General features: G+C 31.8%; 2 protein-coding genes across 2 annotated transcripts in view; one reads left to right on the top strand and one right to left on the bottom strand.

Annotated features, from left to right (window-relative positions):
• Positions 1–21,189, top strand: part of LOC139523990 (tonsoku-like protein) — a 105,493-nt gene that overhangs the window by 75,143 nt on the left and 9,161 nt on the right. The window lies entirely within an intron of this gene.
• On the bottom strand, positions 15,500–20,845 carry LOC139523993 (uncharacterized). The gene is made up of 2 exons (XM_071318492.1): positions 19,879–20,845; positions 15,500–17,078 (listed from the first exon to the last, which is right to left on the bottom strand). Exons 1-2 carry the CDS (start codon positions 20,780–20,782, stop codon positions 16,693–16,695), a joined length of 1,290 nt encoding a protein of 429 aa, XP_071174593.1. The 5' UTR covers positions 20,783–20,845; the 3' UTR covers positions 15,500–16,692.

The following is a 21,189-nucleotide window of genomic DNA, read 5'->3' as shown; positions in this document are numbered from 1 at the left end:
CACTTTTTAAGAAAGCTTTTCTTTTAAATGGCCAACAATGTGATTAGAAAATTGCTTTAAATGATTTATTTTTGGTGCATTTATAGGGTCAAATAAGCCCAAAAACATTCATCATCCTTTGTGACTGATATCCATATATTGTAGCCATGTTGAGACTTGTTTCTCTATTCTTTATGTTTTTGTCGAGCCTTCTACTTAAGTCGAAAAAGCGAGACATAGCCATCCTACATTCTGGCGACGGTGGCGTCCACAAATATTCACTCTGTGGTTAAAGTTTTTGAAATTTTAATAACTTTCTCAAACTATCCTGGATTTCTACCAAACTTGGACAGAAGCTTGTATATGATCATAAGATAGTATCCAGAAGTAAATTTTGTAAAAATAAAATTCCATTTTTTCCATATTTAACTTATAAATGGACTTAGTTTTTCTGCAGGGAAACATTACATTCACTCTGTGGTTAAAGTTTTTAAAATTTTAATAACTTTCTTAAACTATACTGGATTTGTACCTAACTTACACAGAAGCTTGTTTATGATCATAAGATAGGTTAAAGTTTTTAAAATTTCAATTACTTTCTTAAACTATACTGGATTTGTACCTAACTTACACAGAAGCTTGTTTATAGTCATAAGATAGTAACCAGAAGTAAATTTTGTTAAAAAAAATCCATTTTATCTGTAAATGAACTTAGTTTTTCTGCTGGGAAACAATACATTCACTCTGAGGTTAAAGTTTTAAAAATTTTTGTTGAGCCTACAATTGACAGCAAAAGTAGGCGAGAAACTGGGTTCCGTGGAACCCTTACAAATTTTTTACCCATCATTAGGTCTTTCAACCTTTTCAATTGAAAGACCTATAGCTTTTGTTCTGATTATTATTAGGTCTTTCCACTTTTCCGTGGAAAGACCTATTGGTTTTCTTCTGATTATTATTTTTTTTTTCTTCCGCCTAATTTTTTTTCCTTCGCTGTTTTTTTGTTTCGCAAGATGTCGCTTAGATAAATGGAATATGATATCGAACAGTTTATGCGTTTTTGAAACTGACCCTGCTAAACCAAATACTTTCTCATATAAGAGTTATCTCCCCGAACACTGTTTTTCTTGTTATTGCTTAATCTTCGCAACCGTATAAGAAACCGACAAATTTATTTTACGAAATTGCTCGTTATATCCTCAGGATGATTTGATTCATTTTGACCGAAGCTATCCTGGAGACTCCATATGAGAGTTATTTCCCCTTTTATATTTGATAAAAGTGATATGCATTTTTAACTGGAAAACCATAAGTGGTAGAGGACTAGGGTCTTTTGATTTGAGGTCCTTGGTCCAAAAAAATGAAAATGAGGTCAAGGTCAAAGGTCAAGGTCATGTTAAAATTTGATTTTGGCTTGTTATCTCTTATTTTCAGAAATCATACAAGATATCGACAAAATATTTTCACACAATTGTTAGTTACAACATGTCGTAACACATAAATTTTAGTCGAAAGGGTACGTAGACATTTGACGCGAGTTTTTCCCCTTTTTATATCTAATATCATAAGTATGGTAATATAACTCATCAACAATATAAAGTAGAGGACTAAAGTCTTTTGATTTGAGGTCCTTGGTTTATGACCTTGAAATTGAGCCCAAGGTCATATGCTAATTAAACGTTCTAGATTTTGACCTTTGCTTTTACCTCATATGTACACATGATAAAGCCATGGGACTTTTTGCATTAAGTTGTAAGCAATGTGACCTTAAAAAACACAACCGGAAGTGACCTTTTGTAAACCGGAAGTAGCTATTTTTTGTACTAAATCAATGTAAAAGGATACAGAACCATATCTTTTTGGAATCAGTGTCAAGTAAAGAATCAAACAATACCGGAAGTAAACTTTTTAAACCGGAAGTAAAAGATTATCTCCCTTTTCTATATATTTTTTTATAGAAACCATATATTTTTTTAATAAGCGTTCAATAAGGTGTCATTTGGCGCTAAAATTGACATTTAAAACCAAATTTTAATATTTTTATATAAAAAAAGGTCTTCACTGGTGGAAAGACCATCAATGGTTCTCTGAACAATTGGTTTTTAATTATTATTTTTTTTTTTTTTTTTTTCCGCCTAATTTTTTTCCTTCGCTCTTTTTTTGTTTCGCAAGATGTCGCTTAGATATTTGAAATATGATATCGAACAGTTAATACGCTTTTGAAACCAACTCTGCTTAACAGAATACTTTCCCATATAAGAGTTATCTCCCCGAACACTGTTTTTCTTATTATCGCTTAATATTCGCAACTGTATAAGAAACCGACAAAATTATTTTACCAAATTGCTCGTTATATCCTCAGGATGATTTGATTTATTTTGACTGAAGCTATCCGGAGACTCCATATGAGAGTTATCCACCCTTTTGTATATGATATAAGTGATATGCATTTCTAACTGGTAAACCATAAGTAATAGAGACCTAGGGTCTTTTGATTTAAGATCCTTCATCCCAAAAAATGAAAATTATGTCAAGGTCAAAGGTCAAGGTCATTCTAAATTTTAATTTTGGCTTATTTTCACTCATTTTCATTAACCTTATAAGATATCGACAAATTATTTTTACTTAATTGTTAGTTGCGACATGTCGTAACTTATATATTTTGGTTGAAAGGGTGCGTAGACAAAAAGAGGGGAGTTTTTGCCCCTCCTATATATAGAATTAAACGTAAAGTGATATAACTCATTAACTATACATATTACAGACCTAGGGTCTTTTGATTTGGGGTCCTTGGTTAAATATAGGTCAAGGTCATCAGTAAATTTGACGTTCTAGATTTTGACCTTTGCTTAAAATTCATATTTATACATCATAAAGCCATAGGAACTGACATTTTCAATTGAATTTTAATATTTTCATATCAAAATAGATCCTTATTGGTTGAAAGACCTTCAATTGTTCTCTGAACAATTGGTTTTTAATTCTCTATATTCTTTATACTTTTTACCCATCATTCTGTATTTTTTATACTTTTTACACATCATTCTGTATTCTTTATTCTTTTTACACATCATTCTGTATTCTTTATACTTTTTACCCATCATTCTCTATTCTTTATACTTTGTACCCATCATTCTCTATTCTTTATACTTTTTACACATCATTCTGTATTCTTTATACTTTTTACCCATCATTCTCTATTCTTTATACTTTTTACCCATCATTCTGTATTCTTTATACTTTTTACACATCATTCTGTATTCTTTATTCTTTTTACACATCATTCTGTATTCTTTATACTTTTTACACATCATTCTGTATTCTTTATACTTTTTACCCATCATTTTCTATTCTTTATACTTTTTACCCATCATTCTCTATTCTTTATACTTTTTACCCATCATTCTCTATTCTTTATCCCCCCTACTCCCTTATTCTCTATTTTTTATATTTAAGCACCTCATTATTCTCTATTCTTTATATTTCAGCACCTCATTATTCTCTATTCTTTATATTTCAGCACCTCATTATTCTCTATTCTTTATATTTCAGCACCTCATTATTCTCTATTCTTTATATTTAATCACCTCATTATTCTCTATTTTTTATATTTAAGCACCTCATTATTCTCTATTCTTTATATTTCAGCACCTCATTATTCTCTATTCTTTATATTTAAGCACCTCATTATTCTCTATTCTTTATATTTCAGCACCTCATTATTCTCTATTCTTTATATTTCAGCACCTCATTATTCTCTATTCTTTATATTTCAGCACCTCATTATTCTCTATTCTTTATATTTCAGCACCTCATTATTCTCTATTCTTTATATTTCAGCACCTCATTATTCTCTATTCTTTATATTTCAGCACCTCATTATTCTCTATTCTTTATATTTCAGCACCTCATTATTCTCTATTATTTATCATTTTGGTCAGTTCATCTCTATTCTAATTCCTTTATATTTTTTGCCCATTATTCTCACTTTTTTGCCCAATCCACTCCCTTAACAATCTAGAGAGATTTAAAATTTTGGGGTCCATTTTTATATGATCGCAAATAATTTAGTAGTAGTCAGTGTCGTCCGAAGACATTTAGTTTCCGGACAATAACTTAAATATAAGTAAATAAGAAATCTATGAAATTTTAACACAAGGTTTGAAATCACAATAGGATGGTTCTTATTGATTTTGGGGGTTATGGTTCAAACAGATTAAGAATTAGAGGCCAAAAAAGGAGCTCAAATAAGCATTTTTGTAGATTCCAAACAACAACTTGTGTGTTAGTGTATGGATCTTTCTGGAATTATACCACAAGGTTCCATATCACAAAGGGAAGGCTGGGATTAAGTTTGGGGGTAATTGGCCTAAATGTTAAGGAATTATGGGCTATAAACAGGCAGTTTTGTTGTTTCGAGACAGTAACTTGTGTTTAAGTGAATGGATCTCTTTGAAATTGTACTGCAAGGTACCATACCACAATGGAAAACTGGGATTGAATTTTGGGGGTAATTGCTGCCAAACATTAAGGAATTAGGGGCCAAAAAACCAGCATTTTTCTAGTTTTTAGACATTCTTGTTAATAAGTGTTTGGATCTCACTACAAGGTACCATACCATAAAGGGAAAGCTGGGATTGAGAGTGGACGGAATTACAAAAAAGGGGGGTTAAACCAATTAATTAATTATTTTTTTTTGGGGGGGGGGGAGGAATTTTTTTTCATAATTTTTCAGAGTATTTTTTTCTTAGAATTTTCCATTTTTCCATTGATTTTTTCTGATTTATAAATAAAAGCAAAAAATACTGATATGGCAGAAGAAACGCACCTAACATGATGTGTACATTATTATATGAAGTATTGTGCAATAGCAGGAAATCTTCAATTGCACAGTATTGCATAAAAACAAGAAATCTTCAATTGCACAGTATTGCACAATAACAAGAAATCTTCAATTGCACAGTTATGCGCATTAGCAAGAAATCTTCGATTGCTAGTATTAATTGTGCAATGGCAAAATATCTTCAATTGTACAGTACTGCACAATAGCAAGAAATCTTCAATTAAATATTTATACAAATATTTCAACCCATTTAAAATTTTTAAGATCTTTCACCACATATATTTTGTGTTAAAAACCTATATTATGTCAAAATTTGATCACAATCCAAATTCAGACAGTATCAAGCTTGAATATTGTGTCCAAACTTGCACCAACTGTTCAGGGTTTGACCTGGACGGAGCATTTTATTCAACTTAAATAGTGATGGAACACTAGCCCAGGATGAGAACTAATTTTAATTTTGCAGAGTATTTCACATATTTTTATTGCACTTTACCTTTCTGTAATTGTTTATCCAGATTTTGCTGAAAAAGTGAGAAAGATGAGTTGTGGTATCTTCCCATTTGTTCTATTTCTTTCATGGTATGGTTAGCTAGTTCATTTATTTCTTTCATGGTATGGTTTACTTGTTTTTCATTTTTATTCCTAGATTCAGAAGTCAGATTGCTTAAAATTTAAAAATCTTGGTGCTGTTTCTGTTGGAGCATTGAAACAGACAAGTTCTGATTCTTTTCAATGGTTCGAAATTTATTATTCATTTTCTTTTCCAACTCATGCTTTGATGATGTGGTCAGATTATATAAAGCTAGAAAGTCTTGATTCCTTGCTTGTTCATGGCGGTGGTCAGTAAGTTTATCCTGGAATCAAATGTTTGAACCTGGGCTTGCAATGTTTGCAGAGTTTGTAGCTGATTGATGTTTTTAAGTTGCTCCAGTTTGCTGATAGTCCCTGCAAGAATAAGGGTTTTGTTCACTGCAGAATTTGTTTCAGTCTTACAGTTTTCCTGGATCTTTAGTAGTTCTTTTTGAAGATTTGCATTGTTCATTTCCATGGCCTCTTTTAGTTTGGTATAATTTTCAGCAAGTTTATTGTACATTTGTTCTTTAGCAGACAGTTTCCCTTGGACTGTGGTGTACTTGGTTTCCAGTTCTCCATATTTTTGCTCCAATGCATCAATGGTTTGTTTGGTTTCATTGATTTTGTTGTTTGAATTTTGTACAGAAAACGTTTGTTCTATAGTAAGAAACTTTTGTTGAATCTGATTGGTAAGTAAGTTTAAACTTTTCTCCTGCTGGTCCCTATATGCTTCCTGTTCTTGGTGTAGCTTTTCCAGATCATGATGGATTTGATTTTTGTCACCATAGTATTCAGCAGCCTACAGATAAGTAGGTTTGCCACCAAATGTTGAAATATTTCCACTATCCAAAAGAAAGCCGTTGATAATCCACAAAAATATAACACAACAAAATAAATAAACATTTTGAAGCAATATGATCTTCAAAAAAAAGAATTAAAGATTTCAACATATACTTTACACCATGCAGGGTATTTTATTTTTTATCTAAAACTGAGATGAACTTATATGCTTAGGTAAATAAATCATGACCTTCTGTAAATAATGTGCCAGTTATCAATGTTAACATGATAAAATATTTTTTAGATCAGAATGATAAAACTAAACCTGAACCTAAATTATCTGTATAGCCAGTTTATATAGTTTATTAATTTAAACTTTTATAAAGAGAACTTTGTTGCTTACATGACATTATGGTATGCTATATGTTAGACTTATACATTTCACATTTCATTCAATACTAATGCCTCAATAATTTGAAATTTGTTGCATGAAGAAATGTCACAACTGGTGATAAGACACAGCAAATAAATTTTAAATCATTGGGTATGTGATGTTGCTTTTAATGTCTTCTCATACTTTAAATTCTCTGCTAGATTGTTTGAAATTCAAGTTTTAAAGATTTAATTGCTATCTTTGGTGTATGAAAATGTTTTCAATGTACATGTCAGTCTGCAAGTGTTTTTTTTTTTACCTTGACCTTGGTAGGGTTCATCTGACCTTGACCTCATTTTCATTGTTCTTTGATTCTGTATTGAAGGTTGATGGTTTTCTCTGGGAAATCCGGCTACAACCACCAATTAAAATTGGCCGCCATGAAATAGCCCAAAAGTGACGTTAAAACATCATTAATCAATCAATATATCTATTCTTTGATTGATTTCAAGTTTTCATGGTTTGGTCTGTTTCTCTTACTATAAGCTACATGTCAACTATGTTTATGGAATGATTTAAGGTGTAAATGTATGACTGCCTTTGTTTATCTGATGAATCATGATGACCTCCTATTTTCTTTTATCATGTAAAGTTTATGTGATACTTTTAGTAACTCTATATTTAGAGCTATCAAAATGCAATCCATCAGCAGATATTATGACCTAGTGGTAGTTATAACATTAACAGTACCACATTTTCTGCACCAGCTGTTTATTTTGATTATAAATGTTATTTAAGTGATGCTCAAGGCAAAAATATTTGAAAACCCAAAACTTTGTGAATAAAATGAAGAGCTTATAAAGCAAAACTACTATAAGAATAGCGAAAGACAGGCAAGGAATCAGAGCTTTGCATGGGGAGATGTATTCTTTAATTTAAGGTTACTTCCAAAATTTTGTAACTGCATATTTTGAAAACACACTATACTAATCTTTTAATGCTAACAACATAAGTACTGGCTACTACTTACTAGACTGGTGAAACTCTCATGGTCTAATGATCAACCAGCAGAGGTATCACCTCAGTGTTAGTTATCACATTAAGGGTACCAAATTTTCTGCACCAGATGAGCATGTTAATAAATAACAATAAATGTCTCTTCGGTGATGCTTGATTGCAAACATATTAGGTTATCTTGATATTTGTAATAAGGGGATGATCTATATCGATTTTAAGGTCATTGCATCGAAGGTCAATGTTTTAAGTACATGTACCATAGCTAAAAATAGACCAACATTTGTGCAAGAATGGAGGTTTGTACAGGAGAGGAGTACATAACAATATAAAATTACATAATCAAATTTGTTTAATAAGACCTGCATACCCTATTAATTCTTTGATCAATAAGTCATAATACTGGTTGTAAAGAGAAATTACTACAAAAAAGGGGTTTCCTAACTCCAGGATCTTGCAGTTGGTAGGAACAAATACCTATATAAGGGGAGGGAACCCTATTTTAGATTGCCTAGTTCAAAGGACTAGTGTGAGCTATTGCTATCACTTGAGGTGTGTTGTTTGAAAATAAAAGGGGGGAAAAAAGATATAAAAAGTACAAGGTTGAAATGTTGCTGAATCATTTTTTGACCCAAATTAGTGACACTAATGTACATTTACACAACTTTTATTAAACATTAAAATGATTATCAAATGTATAAGAATCACTAATACTATTGATGCAGTTTTGAACTGCTTCAATGATCTCTTATTTTTTTATCTACTATTAAGTCAGGTGAACAATACTAAAGTATATCAATATCTTAAAAAGCTTGAAAGAGAAAAGTTCACTTTAGCCAAATACGTCCCTGAATTTCAAATTTATCATAAAATGTTTTATCTTGAATTGCTTGAAATTTAGTAAGGTAAATAAAATGAAAATACAAAGAGGGGAACAGCATCACCACAAGCATGTGTACACTGTCAGACAAATGTGACCAAAACGATGATGTTTTACATTACTTGCATCTATTAAGGAGGCTGGTGATGTATTATATTTGTGTGCTCATACATATTTTGGTATTTCAACAGTAATCTGGGTTTTTTTCAACAAAGAAATATATGGAATCTTCTGTAGGTTGAATTATTGGCCAATGCATTTTGGAAGAAACTTTTATTCCATCTCTAGGTTTGTGATACCCTATAGCGGGTTATTTCCCCAGGGTGCAAATTTTATTTTATTTTTCCTCTTTCGCGGATAGAACAAAGTCGCTAAAATGAATGCCGCAAAATTAAAGGTGAACATACAAATGTATTAATAAAAGTTTTTAATCCGCCAAAATAAAAACCGCCAATAATATACCTTGTTCAATGAAAATGCCTAAATTTTACACCAGCGAAAATAACCCGCTATACGGTAATAAAAGATAAGATAATTTGGATTTCTGAGAGGTGAATTAACATCCAATTTAATGTTAGATATAATATTTTCCTGTCAAATATCTAGGAAGACCTTATGATGCCCCTTGATTGTCAATTTAGCTTGGACTTCATTATTCTTCATTTCAAGTTCCAGATTTTTTCACTCCAAAGCATCTACTGTTTTCTTTGTCTCATGGTCATGAATATTCATGAAATATTTGCCACTGGACATTAAGCAACCAACAATCAATCAATCAATCTTTGTCTCATTAAGTAATTTACTGTTGGATGTTTGTGCTGCTAAGATTTTTTCAATAATGTCAAACTTTTGTTGCAGTTGATTGGTTAACAAGTTTTAGAGTTTTCTCTTGTTGGTCACAGTATGTTTCTTGGTCATGGGGGATTTTACTTCTGTCTTCATAATATTCTGCTGTGGTTAGGTATGCAGGTTTTCCTGCAACTTAGAAGGGGTATTATTGCTGTCCAGAAGAAAATCATTAGCAATCCCAATCAAAAGCAAAGAAATGAAAGGAACAATCATTATGTAGAAAACTAGTCAGTGTGCACTGACAACTAACATTCTTTAACAAAACTAATCTGTGAACAGTTTAATATCTAAAATGTCAATGTAAATCTTATCATGTACAAATATCTGTTTCAATTTATGATAAAAGTTAAAGTATAAATCACTTGTTTAATTCAGAATGATAAAAGGTTATCTTACACTTATGAAGGTACTTTTATTTCCTATTTCTGAAAATATGATCAACTATGACTAGAAATTTAATTTTCATGTATTTTTTTTTTATTTTTTTTAGCTTTCGTGGCTTTAATGGCAATGTGAGGTTTTGCCACCATTGTTATCTAAGTATCCACTATCATTGACAATATTTTTTTGAATCATCATCTCTGCAATAACCTGGCCAAATATTACCAAACTTTAAGATCATGTGTGATCACCGTTCATTTTGCATTACACTCTGGACCAAATATGGACCGGGCCTAATTTGGTGGTGTATAATGTCTTTTCAAATTATTTTTGCCAAGAATTTTGCTCAAGCTCATCTTAAACTTGCAGTCAGGTGAGAGTTTGGATTTTTTTTTTGTGGTGCATGTATTGATTGTGTGTCATGGATGGATAACTCATATCGTTTGTTTTTCTTTTTTCTTACCCATATATCTTTATTTATTTTTACACAACTTAAAACAAACCAGACACTTCATATCTGAGAAACAGGCTATATATATGCCCTCAATTTTAGAATTCAATCATACATTTTTGTATTATTCAAAATTATCAGTAAATTGTGTGTTCTACACAGATAACCTGTCCTTCACTTTTCATCTGATACCTTAATAACCTAAATATTTGCTTCTTTGTTTCCGATTTCCACCTGTGCGTAGGAACTATTTTGTTTTAAATTTGTACTTTTTGTAGTCAGTACTTCGGTACTGACATGATCTTTTTCAAACCTTTCTAAAATTGACTGTTTACAAATTTTTAAATTATTAGAAGCTAAGGTTTCAACTCTCTCAAGCAAAGTTGACCTACTGTAACATAAGGGTACCCAAATTGCACCGAGGACCCAAATTGCACCTATTTAGAAAACTAAACACTTTGTATTTTTATGGTTTGATACTATGCATGTCTTTCAACATAGGTTAAAGTATTTAAATGTACACAAAACATTCACAGTATTTATCAACAGATGAAGTGTTTACTGAAAAAGCAAAATGTATGGAAATGTCGCCATGCAACGTCATCAAAACGTCATCTTTTTAAAATAGCAAAAACTATGTGTTACAAGTATCCATTTAAAAAAAAATGTAGAGTAAGCATGGACTAATATCCAATTGTTAAAAATATTTGAAGAAATTAAACAAAAGCTCTGCTATTCGACTTTTGACGATGCTAATTTAAGCATGGATGCAATTTGGGTACTCCTCATTACAGAATCATTGATGGTTTGGAGGTCAGTTCAGACCAATTTTTCTATAAAATTGAGAAAGGAAATGGTGAATATGTCAAAGCGACAACCACCCGACCATAGAGCAAACAACAGCCGAAGGCAACCAATGGGTCTTCAATGTAGCGAGAATTCCCGCACCCGTAGGTGTCCTTCAGCTGGCCCCTAAAATATGCACAACAGTACAGTGATAATGGACGTCATACTAAACTCCGAATTATACACAAGAAACTAAAATTTAAAATCATACAAGACTAACAAAGGCCAGAGGCTCCTGACTTGGGACAGGCGCAAAATTGCGGCGGGGTTAAACATGTTTATGAGATCTCAACCCTCCCCCTATACCTCTAGCCAATGTAGAAAAGTAAAAGAATAACAATACGCACATTAAAATTCATGATTCTTTATGGATTCAAAATTAATTTGGTGAAACCATGTAGTAAATAATGATACATTTACAAAATAAACACATAATGAAAACTTTTGTCTGACTATCGTTTAGGAATTAGGGACCCAAAAGGGGTCCAAAACAAGCATTTTTCTAGTTTCAGGATAATGACTTGTGTATAAGTATTTTGATTGCTCTGAAATTATACCACAAGTATATGGTTGGGATTCATTTTAGGGGTTATATGGCCAACTGTTTAGGTATTAAGGGCCAAAAACAAGTATTTTTCTAGTTTCCAGACATCAATTTGTGTGTAAGTGTGTTGATCTTTCTGAAATTGTACCACAAGAATCCATATAACAAAGTGAAGGCTTGGATTGAGTTTTTGGTTAATTGCCCTAAACTTGTAGAAAATAGGGGCCAAAACAAGCATTTTCTAGTTTCCAGACAGTTTCAACAGTATTGCGCATTATTGATTTGTAAGATCTTCGACCACATTAATTTTGTTTCAGAAATATATATTATGTCAAAAATTTGATCACAAACCAAATTCAGACATTATCAAGCTTGAATATTGTGTCCAATTTGCCCCAACTGTTCTGGTTTCGACCTATGCGGTAGTATCAGGCTACACTCAGCAAAGCATTTTATTATATTTTGTCCCAACTTGATATAAATTAACTTCATGTATCTTCCATTTACTTGTGTCTTAAATAGTTTTATACCTAACACACCATAAAGAGAATTCTAAACTAGAATACTTTTCAGTTTTTTTATTATTTTATCGTCACTTTTCTTGAATCAAGAGTTCCTATTAGGTCTCTAGCACACTGCACACCATGTCATGTATTTATCGTACTGACTATCTTCACATGTGGTATTTAGACTAGTGGCCTATCAAAGTGAGTAAGTCTTCAATACTTAGTATTAAGAACCTACTTTGCATACAAAAAACAGGAGAAAACAAGAACACCTCTACTCTAGCAGGAAAACCCACATACCTAACAACATCAGAATATTATGAAGATAAAAATAAAATTCACAATGACCTGGAAACATACCGTGATCAGCAGCAGAAGAGCCTGAACTTATTAACTAATCAACTGCAACAAAAGTTTGACATTATTGAACAAATTTTAGGTGCACAAACTTCCAACAATGGATTAAATGAACCAATCACAAGCAATGAAATGAAAGCAGCAGCAATCATTGTGTTTCAAACAAGTGAGTTGCGAAATATAATTTTTGGTTAAAATTTATTCTGTACACCGTTTGTTATCTTACACTGGGATGCACAAGTATATTTAATGTTTAAATATTTCTGTTTCTATTGATTATCGGAATTTATATCTAAAAAGATACTTTATTAGGTCAGAATGATTCAAGCTTATCACACACTTGTATTGTAATTAGGGATGCTTTCTATTATATTCTATAAATATGTCAAACTCTGAATAGATATAGAAATATTTATGTCATGATTTTTAGCTCACCTTCAGCTATTGCCATTTCTTGTTATCCTTCATCGTTTATGTACATCATTGTTAACTTTTCATATATCATCTCCCCTGATTTCAACTGAACTTTTGGTGACAGATCCTAAGGGTATTTCTTTTTTTCTTTTTGGTAAATTTGCATGAAATGCAATCTAAACCTTTATGTTACTGGCTTGAAATCTATATCTTCCAAGGTTAATCCTCTCTTCTTTTGATATACACATAATACAGTGCATTGATCATAACATTCTAAACATCCTACCCGTGGACATTTCTAGAAAATCGTATATATCAATGTAATATATGTTCAGATATTCATGTTACAAAATGATGTTCTAATTGGCACAAAAGTTACATAACTTGTGCAAGGTGCAGGAATCTAATTATATCTGTTGTAAAATATCTACGGTGTCATTATTAAAGTAATCCTTTAAAATTGGAGTTGTTTGTGTTTAATGTTTTTAAGTTAAAATTGCACAGAATGTCAAGATTTAAACCAAAATTTATATCAGATGACTCCTGATAAAGAGTAACTGAAATGATGATGTTTGGCTAATTTTCATATTTTTGCCTACTTTAAAAAAAATATATGTAGCTACTACTGGAGACAAAAAAAATGATAATCAAAACATGATTTGTTAAATAACTGACTTGGCTACGCTTTATGGCCTTGTTAACAATGAATTAGTATAGATTGTGTCAGTTTAAGGTTAAACACAAGTGACAGTTAAATGATTTGTGGTATGAAGATGTACTAGCATTGGCACATCTCATTTCCATGGGGATTGTTGGCTCTGCTCATCCCTCAACCATGGTCTACTGACATTAATTGATTTGCATTATTTACATTTTAAAGTTTGTGATATCAGATCAGTATAAGCAGAACCAACTAATGTTCAATCAATAACATTTGGTATGCAGTTGTATTAGCATTTTCAAGTTTCATTTCTATGAAGAATATATGGTTCGTTCACTTCTACATAGATTACAAGTCATGTTTTATGTTAGTTTATAGGAAACCAGTTATAATAAATCAATGGTAATAAGTACACAGTTTTTGACTCAACTGAGATAGGGATTGCTTTTTTCGACAACGACTGCAGCTTCAACAATTGTTTAGTTATCTGCTTTAGTTAGTAAAAATTAAGAACTACTTGCGATAGGTCATTGAATTTTTTGTATAAAGTTGCATTATTATATATTAATAGTTTGATCATTATTTTAAGGCCCTGAACACTAGATAGATTTTATGCTAAATATTTTAACTTGAGTGATAAATATAGGCAACAGTAGTATACCACTGTTCAAAATTCATAAATTGATTGAGAAAAAAACCAAATCTGGGTTACAAACTAAAACTGAGGGAAGCGCATAAAATATTAGTGGAGAACTACAACACAACAGAAACACAACATTAATATGTAGAGAAAAAAATAGAGAGTGGTTAAATATCAGCATAAAGGGCCAATCCGTGGTAAAATCAATATAAATTCAAGCCCTTCAAGAATCATTTTGATTCTAACAGGACAAAGACAGGTTTTTTTTGTCAGTCAACAAACATAGTGACTTGGATAGAGAGTTGTCTCATTGGCACTCATGTGGATACTAAAAAATTCCAAAGATCTTTAAGAGTACATACAATCTAAGACTCTCTCATCTTGCAATAGTATTAAAACATTTGACTTTCTACACTTTACACAAGTAGTCAATCCCCATTCCAAACTAAAAGACAAATTGAAGGGTTGGTATAACTTTGTTTCATTAAAAAGAATAGCAAACTAGATACAAGTATCTTGTCTTGGAGAGGGATAAATCCTAGTTTGTCACTCTGATTCGAAAAAAAAATTCTCTGAAACTGACACTATCAAGATGCTTGATAACTTGATTGACAACATATTTGTTACGTTTGGAGGAAGTGTTTTTCAACAGACTGTCGGAATTCCAATGGGAACCAATTGTGCCCCTCTTCTTGCCGATTTGTTTCTTTATTATTATGAGGACGACTTCATACAGGAACTTCTTCAAAAGGGGGGTTGTGGCTCTAAATGTTTTGGAATTAGGGTCAAAAAAAGTAGAAAAACTAGGTTTTTCTGGTCAATGGACAATTTAAAAGCAGTGTAAGGGAGGTATTTCTAAAACATTTAACATACAATGTTGTGCATATGTCACGGTATGATTCCTGTTGTTGGTGTAATGTTTCTTGCTCTTGATGAAGTTTTTCCAGGTCATGGTGCATTTGATTTTTGTCCCCATAGTATTCTGAAACTGTTAGATATGTTGGTTTTCCTAAGAGAGAAGATGAATTCTTATTGTCCAAAAAGAAACCACTTGACATTCCACTCATTAGCAATAAAATGATAAAAGAAAACATTGTGTTACCGTTTTGTTAGTTAAAAACAACAAGTATTTGTCTGTGTAGTATACAGGAGTTTTTTTTATCTCAAATTATGATATGTTTAACTAGGTTATCAAACTTATACATAGCATGTCATTGTGCAAACATTTCTGTGTTCAATAATGATAAAAAGTTTAAATTTAGTACATTTTATCAGATCAGATTGACAAATTTGTTAATATAATAGAAAAGAAAGGATAGCATATGGTATATCAATTCATGACACCAAACCACTAAATGTACACACAAAAAAAACAAAAGCAAAGATACCTATTTCAACTCTCCCCCACTTTCATTTCTTAAAGGTCTAAATAAATATGAATTGCTCTTTAAAAGACCAAAATAAAATTGTGGCCTTTTATTGCTTGCAACTTCTTCATTAAAACTTTTGTGGATAGTTATTTGTGTCATTAGGCATTATAAAACATCACCTTATTTTCATATTTAGAGTAAGTAGCTCAAACAAATGTGATTCTTTGATGTACCAACCAAATTGAATTGAACAATGATGTTTATGATAAGAAATATTTTCCAGGGTAAAGGTACTCATATATTAACAATACATGCACAGATTTTATCTTTACTGCCTTCCCAAATGTGCCAAATCATAAGCACACCATCTAATTCAGATTTAAGAAAAACTTTCTTGGTGGTCTCATGGTAGCTTGATCCCTTGAGTGCGGGTAGTAATGGGTTCCAATCCCAGCTGGGTAAAGTCAAGTCTTAAATTGGTATTAACTTCTCCTCCAAAAAACATGGCAATAAGGAGTAAGCAAAGACTGGTCGACTTTTGTGAGTATAAATTGTCCTGGTAAGGTGACTTGTCTTTCTGCCAACTGATACCTTGTGATCCTAAGCATGTAAAAAATCTGATTCAGCGTGTCAGTCTAGTTCAAAGCAGGATAAATATTCATATAACATTAACAGGTTCTCCTCCTGAATATGTATATTATTTTGTCGCTGGATGTTAAGCAGCTATCCATAATCAACATAATCAGAATTAAGAGATTCTTTACCTGTTTTCTGATTTTGGGCACATTAGAGTGATGGTCAGTTTGCAAAATTTATATAGTTTTAAGTTTGATAAAGCATCTACAATGACATGAATGAATTTCAGACAGAAAAAGCTCAAAGAACACAAGCATTAATGGATAAAGTGTGGCACTCCATTATTATAAATCATATTTAAATCTGTGTATTTATTATTGTGAATCTTAAGCAGACGATTTGATGTGAGATAAATAAATTATTGTAGTTAGCTAAAAAATGTTCACCCTATCATTTTTTGACAGTAATATTAATGACATTTGCAGTTGTGATATAGACCATTTTCATTCAAATTTATTTCAATCATATTCATATTTAACAAAAAAAAAAATCAAGTTTTCACTTGAACTGTATATACATTGTATGTTGCATATCCTCATTATGTGAAGAATCCATAATCAGTAATAATTTTAGAAGGCACACTGTTTGTAGCATATTAGTTAATTTTAAATATAGTAAGACATGACTGGTGAATGTAATAGGTAGATTGAAGTTTAATCCACACATTGTCATTAGTCTTTAATTCTAAAGCCACAGCAGCAGTTCCTGGCGTCCAGGCTCCTTGATCTTTAATATAGCCTGTCACATATTGCCAGTGAATTGAATTAGAATTTTTCATTATGTCTATTTTTACATTGGTGTCAACTGACATTAATGTAGTTACAATATAATAATATCCAGGAACTCGGCAGGTAAATTTGCCTGTAGATTGGAATGATGACAGGTTCGATACACCTACTGATGTTTTAATGTCTGGGAACTTGAGTGGTCCAGCAGGTACTCTACTATGTACTCCACGTCCATAACAACTAGTGACCACAACTGAAATGAAAAGAAATCAGAACATGTACTTCTGTTGACATTCCTTGTTCCTGTTCGTTCAATTTGATATTTAGCTAATTAAAATAAGAATCTAGTATAGTTCAAAGAGAAAGTTAGTCAATAAAATTATTAACGATGTGGTTATCTCCTATTCTTGCACGTCTGTGTAGTGGTCCTCATAGAAGTTTCTAGTGGTAATAATGTAGAAATGATGGAAGTAGCTCATAAAATGTCAGTTCATTTCCAAATTGGACAACACCCCATTGGCCATCCCGTACCAATTCAACTGGCTTCGCTCCGAGGGAGGTACTGCTTCCATTGAGTTAGTAAAAGGTGAAGTGTGTGATCGCTGCAATTTTGGGAATTGTAAATCTTGGTAGATGTGTTCATAAAAATTAACTTTGCTAATAAAATGTCCGTGGATGAAGCTTTTCTTTATAAATATGGTTTGTGGTTTATGTGGTTCATCTTGGTTCTGGTTCCTTCCTTTTTTCCTAAGTAAAATGCCTGGTATTCCGAATTTCTTTGACTTTGTGTACTTATGTATGGTATGTAAATCTTCAGTGATGGACTTCTTCTTCTTTGTATGTTTCTGTGATTGCTTCTGTTTCCAAATCTCTCCTTATTTTTTCTCCGTATCTGGTAATTTTCGGCAACGGATCGAGAACTCTTTAAATGGTTAAACTTTTTTACTGTGAACCCCTGCATCCGAGAGGATCCACCTTTGCCAAACTAGCGTTGTACCTAACAACCACACAGCATGAACGAAATACCGGACCATTTAAAGAGTTCTCGATCCGTTGCCGAAAATTACCAGATACGGAGAAAAAATAAGGAGAGATTTGGAAACAGAAGCAATCACAGAAACATACAAAGAAGAAGAAGTCCATCACTGAAGATTTACATACCATACATAAGTACACAAAGTCAAAGAAATTCGGAATACCAGGCATTTTACTTAGGAAAAAAGGAAGGAACCAGAACCAAGATGAACCACATAAACCACAAACCATATTTATAAAGAAAAGCTTCATCCACGGACATTTTATTAGCAAAGTTAATTTTTATGAACACATCTACCAAGATTTACAATTCCCAAAATTGCGGCGATCACACACTTCACCTTTTACTAACTCAATGGAAGCAGTACCTCCCTCGGAGCGAAGCCAGTTGAATTGGTACGGGATGGCCAATGGGGTATTGTCCAATTTGGAAATGAACTGACATTTTATGAGCTACTTCCATCATTTCTACATTTAGCTAATTAGTTAATCAGTACTGATACCAGTGTTAGGCCTAGACAATGATGCCACAATTGGTAAATCTTAACTTATATCCATATCATGGATTGCTTATGACATCACATGAAATATAAGGAGATATTTGGGACAAAATTGGCTCTTAGATAAGATATGTGAACTATTTCTTATTTTTAGAATCAATTGGTAAATCACCCATGGAATAAAAATAAATTCAATGCAATGCCATTTTTGCACAATTTTTTTTTTAAATTTGAGTAATAAACTTCACTGTTTTTATTTGTTTAGTTCACTTAGAAAAAAAATTATTGACAATTCTTGTGCCTTATAATATTTTAGGCAAAATGTTCAACTGAGCAGATGATTATTTTTTGCTAAAATGTGATCAAGGCTTGGCTAAAGTTAACTTTTTCTGAAAGTTTTTCTTTAATTGATTTTAATCAATGTTATAAGATATGGTATTAGGATTATGAATGATACTTATATAGTGGCCAGGTTAAGACTTGTACATGTCTATGTATAGCACAAAAACAAAAATTAGAACTCTCCTGGTAAATATCTGAATGAGTGAAGAAATGTCAAATCTTAACTTGCCCAGATGAAGAATATGTATTCCCTTCGCAAAATGTCTACTGTCTACATCTTATACTTTATATGTCATTGGTTGATACCAGGACAAATATGTGTTGTTTTATGCTTACACAAGTAGGTTTTAGTATAATTATGATATCAAATATAAGTTGATGTATTTAAATTTTTAATTTTAAAGCATCTGGGGTTGATAATAATGTTCAGGGATTTTTTGTAATGCTTTTTAGGAAGTTTTTGCATGTTTAAGAATATTTAATGATATTGCATGCATCCTTATTGGGAAGCATCCTTTTACCAGATTCTTAGGCATGCTTAAAAAATTCATAATCATACAAATATTTCTAAAGATCTTACTATTAGACATAAAATAATACAGTGAAGACTTTAAGGGAGTTCGCTTCTCAGTTTCAAAGTAATTAACTTTTCAAAACACCAGTTTATAAAGATACGGGACTAATAAAGGAATCCAAAGAGCAAAATAAATATATAGGTCACCGTGTTTGTTTTCGAGATATTAGCCATTGAAATTTTGGCGGGAAAATATTCTCTCTTGACTTTTCATAGCTTTATCATTGACAAGTTGAAGTTCTCAAAAACTGTTAAAAAGTAATTTAAATTTTATAAGACTTTAACAGATGGCTTATCCTTATACATGTAAAAGATTTATAAAAAGAAAAATGGGGGTCACCGGGCAAATTTTTTTCAAAGCATTCAAATGGATAAAACCAGAGGATTCCGAAAATCTGACAAAAAATCTAAAACATGACAAGCCAGCTTCCTTAAACAGTAACTTTTCAGATATTTTATTGTGGAAAACCTAAAATGGAACCATCACAACAGCATTTCTTTTTATTTAATTTTATATAGTATAAAAAGGGATGGACAATCTGGCAAGGATAACAATAGTTTCTTATTTTGCTGAGATTTCAATAATTTGTAAAGCACTTTACCTTTTTGTAATTGTTTCTCCAGATTTTGCTGAAAAAGGGAGAAAGATGAGTTGTGGTATCTTCCCATTTTGTCCATTTCTTTCATGGTATGGTTTGCTAGTTTTTCATTTTCATTCCTTGACTCAGATGTCAGATTACTTAAATTCTTTTCAATGGCTTTATATTGTTTATTCATCTTATTCTCCAGTTCATGCTTTGAAGATGTGGTCAGATTATATAAAGCTAGAAAATCTTGGTTCCTTGCCTGTTCATGGCTGGTCAGTAAATTTATTCTGGAATCAAATGTTTGAACCTGGTCTTGTAGTGTTTGGAGAGTTTGCAATTGCTTGATGCTTTGAAGTTGCTCAAGTTGAGTAATTTTGAGTCCAAGAGCGATAGTTTTATTAACAGCAATATAAATTTCAGCATCATACTTTGTCTGAACCTTCAGCAGGTCTTGTTGCAGATTTGCAGTCTTCTTTTCCTGGGTCACAATAGCTTCCTGTAGTTTGGTATTATTTTCTGCTAATTCATTGTACATTTGTTCCTTAGCAGTCAACTTCCCTTGAATTGTGTTGAACTTATTTTCCAGTTCTTGGTTCTTTTTCTTCAATGCTGCAATGGCCTTGGTTTCATTGTTAGGCATTTGTGCTGCAAGCATTTTTTCAATAAGGTCAAACTTCTGTTGTAACTGGTTGGTTAATAAGTTCATTGTCTTCTCTTGTTGATGGCGGTATGATTCGTGTTGTTGGTTTAATGTTTCTTGCACTTTTTCCAGTTCACTATGCATTTGATTTTTGTCCCCATAGTATTCTGAAACAGTCAGATATGTTGGTTTGCCTATGAGAGAAGAAGAATTCTTACTATCCAAAAGGAAACCACTTGACATCCCACTCATAAGAAATAAAATAACAAAAGTAAACATTTTGTCTTGTTTGTAGTAAAGAGCTCGAAATGTTCTTAAATATTTGTCTGTGTAGTATGCATATATTTTAATTCTTTTTTTTTATCTAAAACTGAGATATTTTTACTGGGTTATCAAGAAACTGTTATTGTGCAAACATTTCTGTCTATTCTGATAGTAATTTATACAACTTTTAGGTCAGTTTTACAGTATATGACAATATTTATCTAAGTATGAACCTTCTTAGTTTTCAGAATCATTTTGTGAGCTTTGCTTGGCATACTGTACCTTTAGTTTGATTTACCAGTAATAAAAAGTCATAGGTACAAACAATGAAAGCTAAAAGATAGAAAATGACTTTCAGATATTTTGACTTAAAAGGTCTTTGTCAAGGAGTGTTGACAAAAGATTAAATACATTCACATTTT

This window comes from Mytilus edulis, chromosome 5 (assembly GCF_963676685.1).
Source record: "Mytilus edulis chromosome 5, xbMytEdul2.2, whole genome shotgun sequence".
NCBI classification, from domain to species: Eukaryota; Metazoa; Mollusca; class Bivalvia; order Mytilida; family Mytilidae; genus Mytilus; species Mytilus edulis.
This window is presented reverse-complemented; position numbering and strand designations above follow the sequence as displayed.

Coding starts and splice junctions, on each gene's coding strand:
- LOC139523993 (XM_071318492.1), bottom strand. CDS start 20,782: ATGTTTACTTTTGTTATTTTATTTCTTATGAGTGGGATGTCAAGTGGT. Junction 17,079..19,878: donor GGAGAAACAATTACAAAAAG/GTAAAGTGCTTT, acceptor TTTTCATTTCAG/TTGTGGTCACTAGTTGTTAT.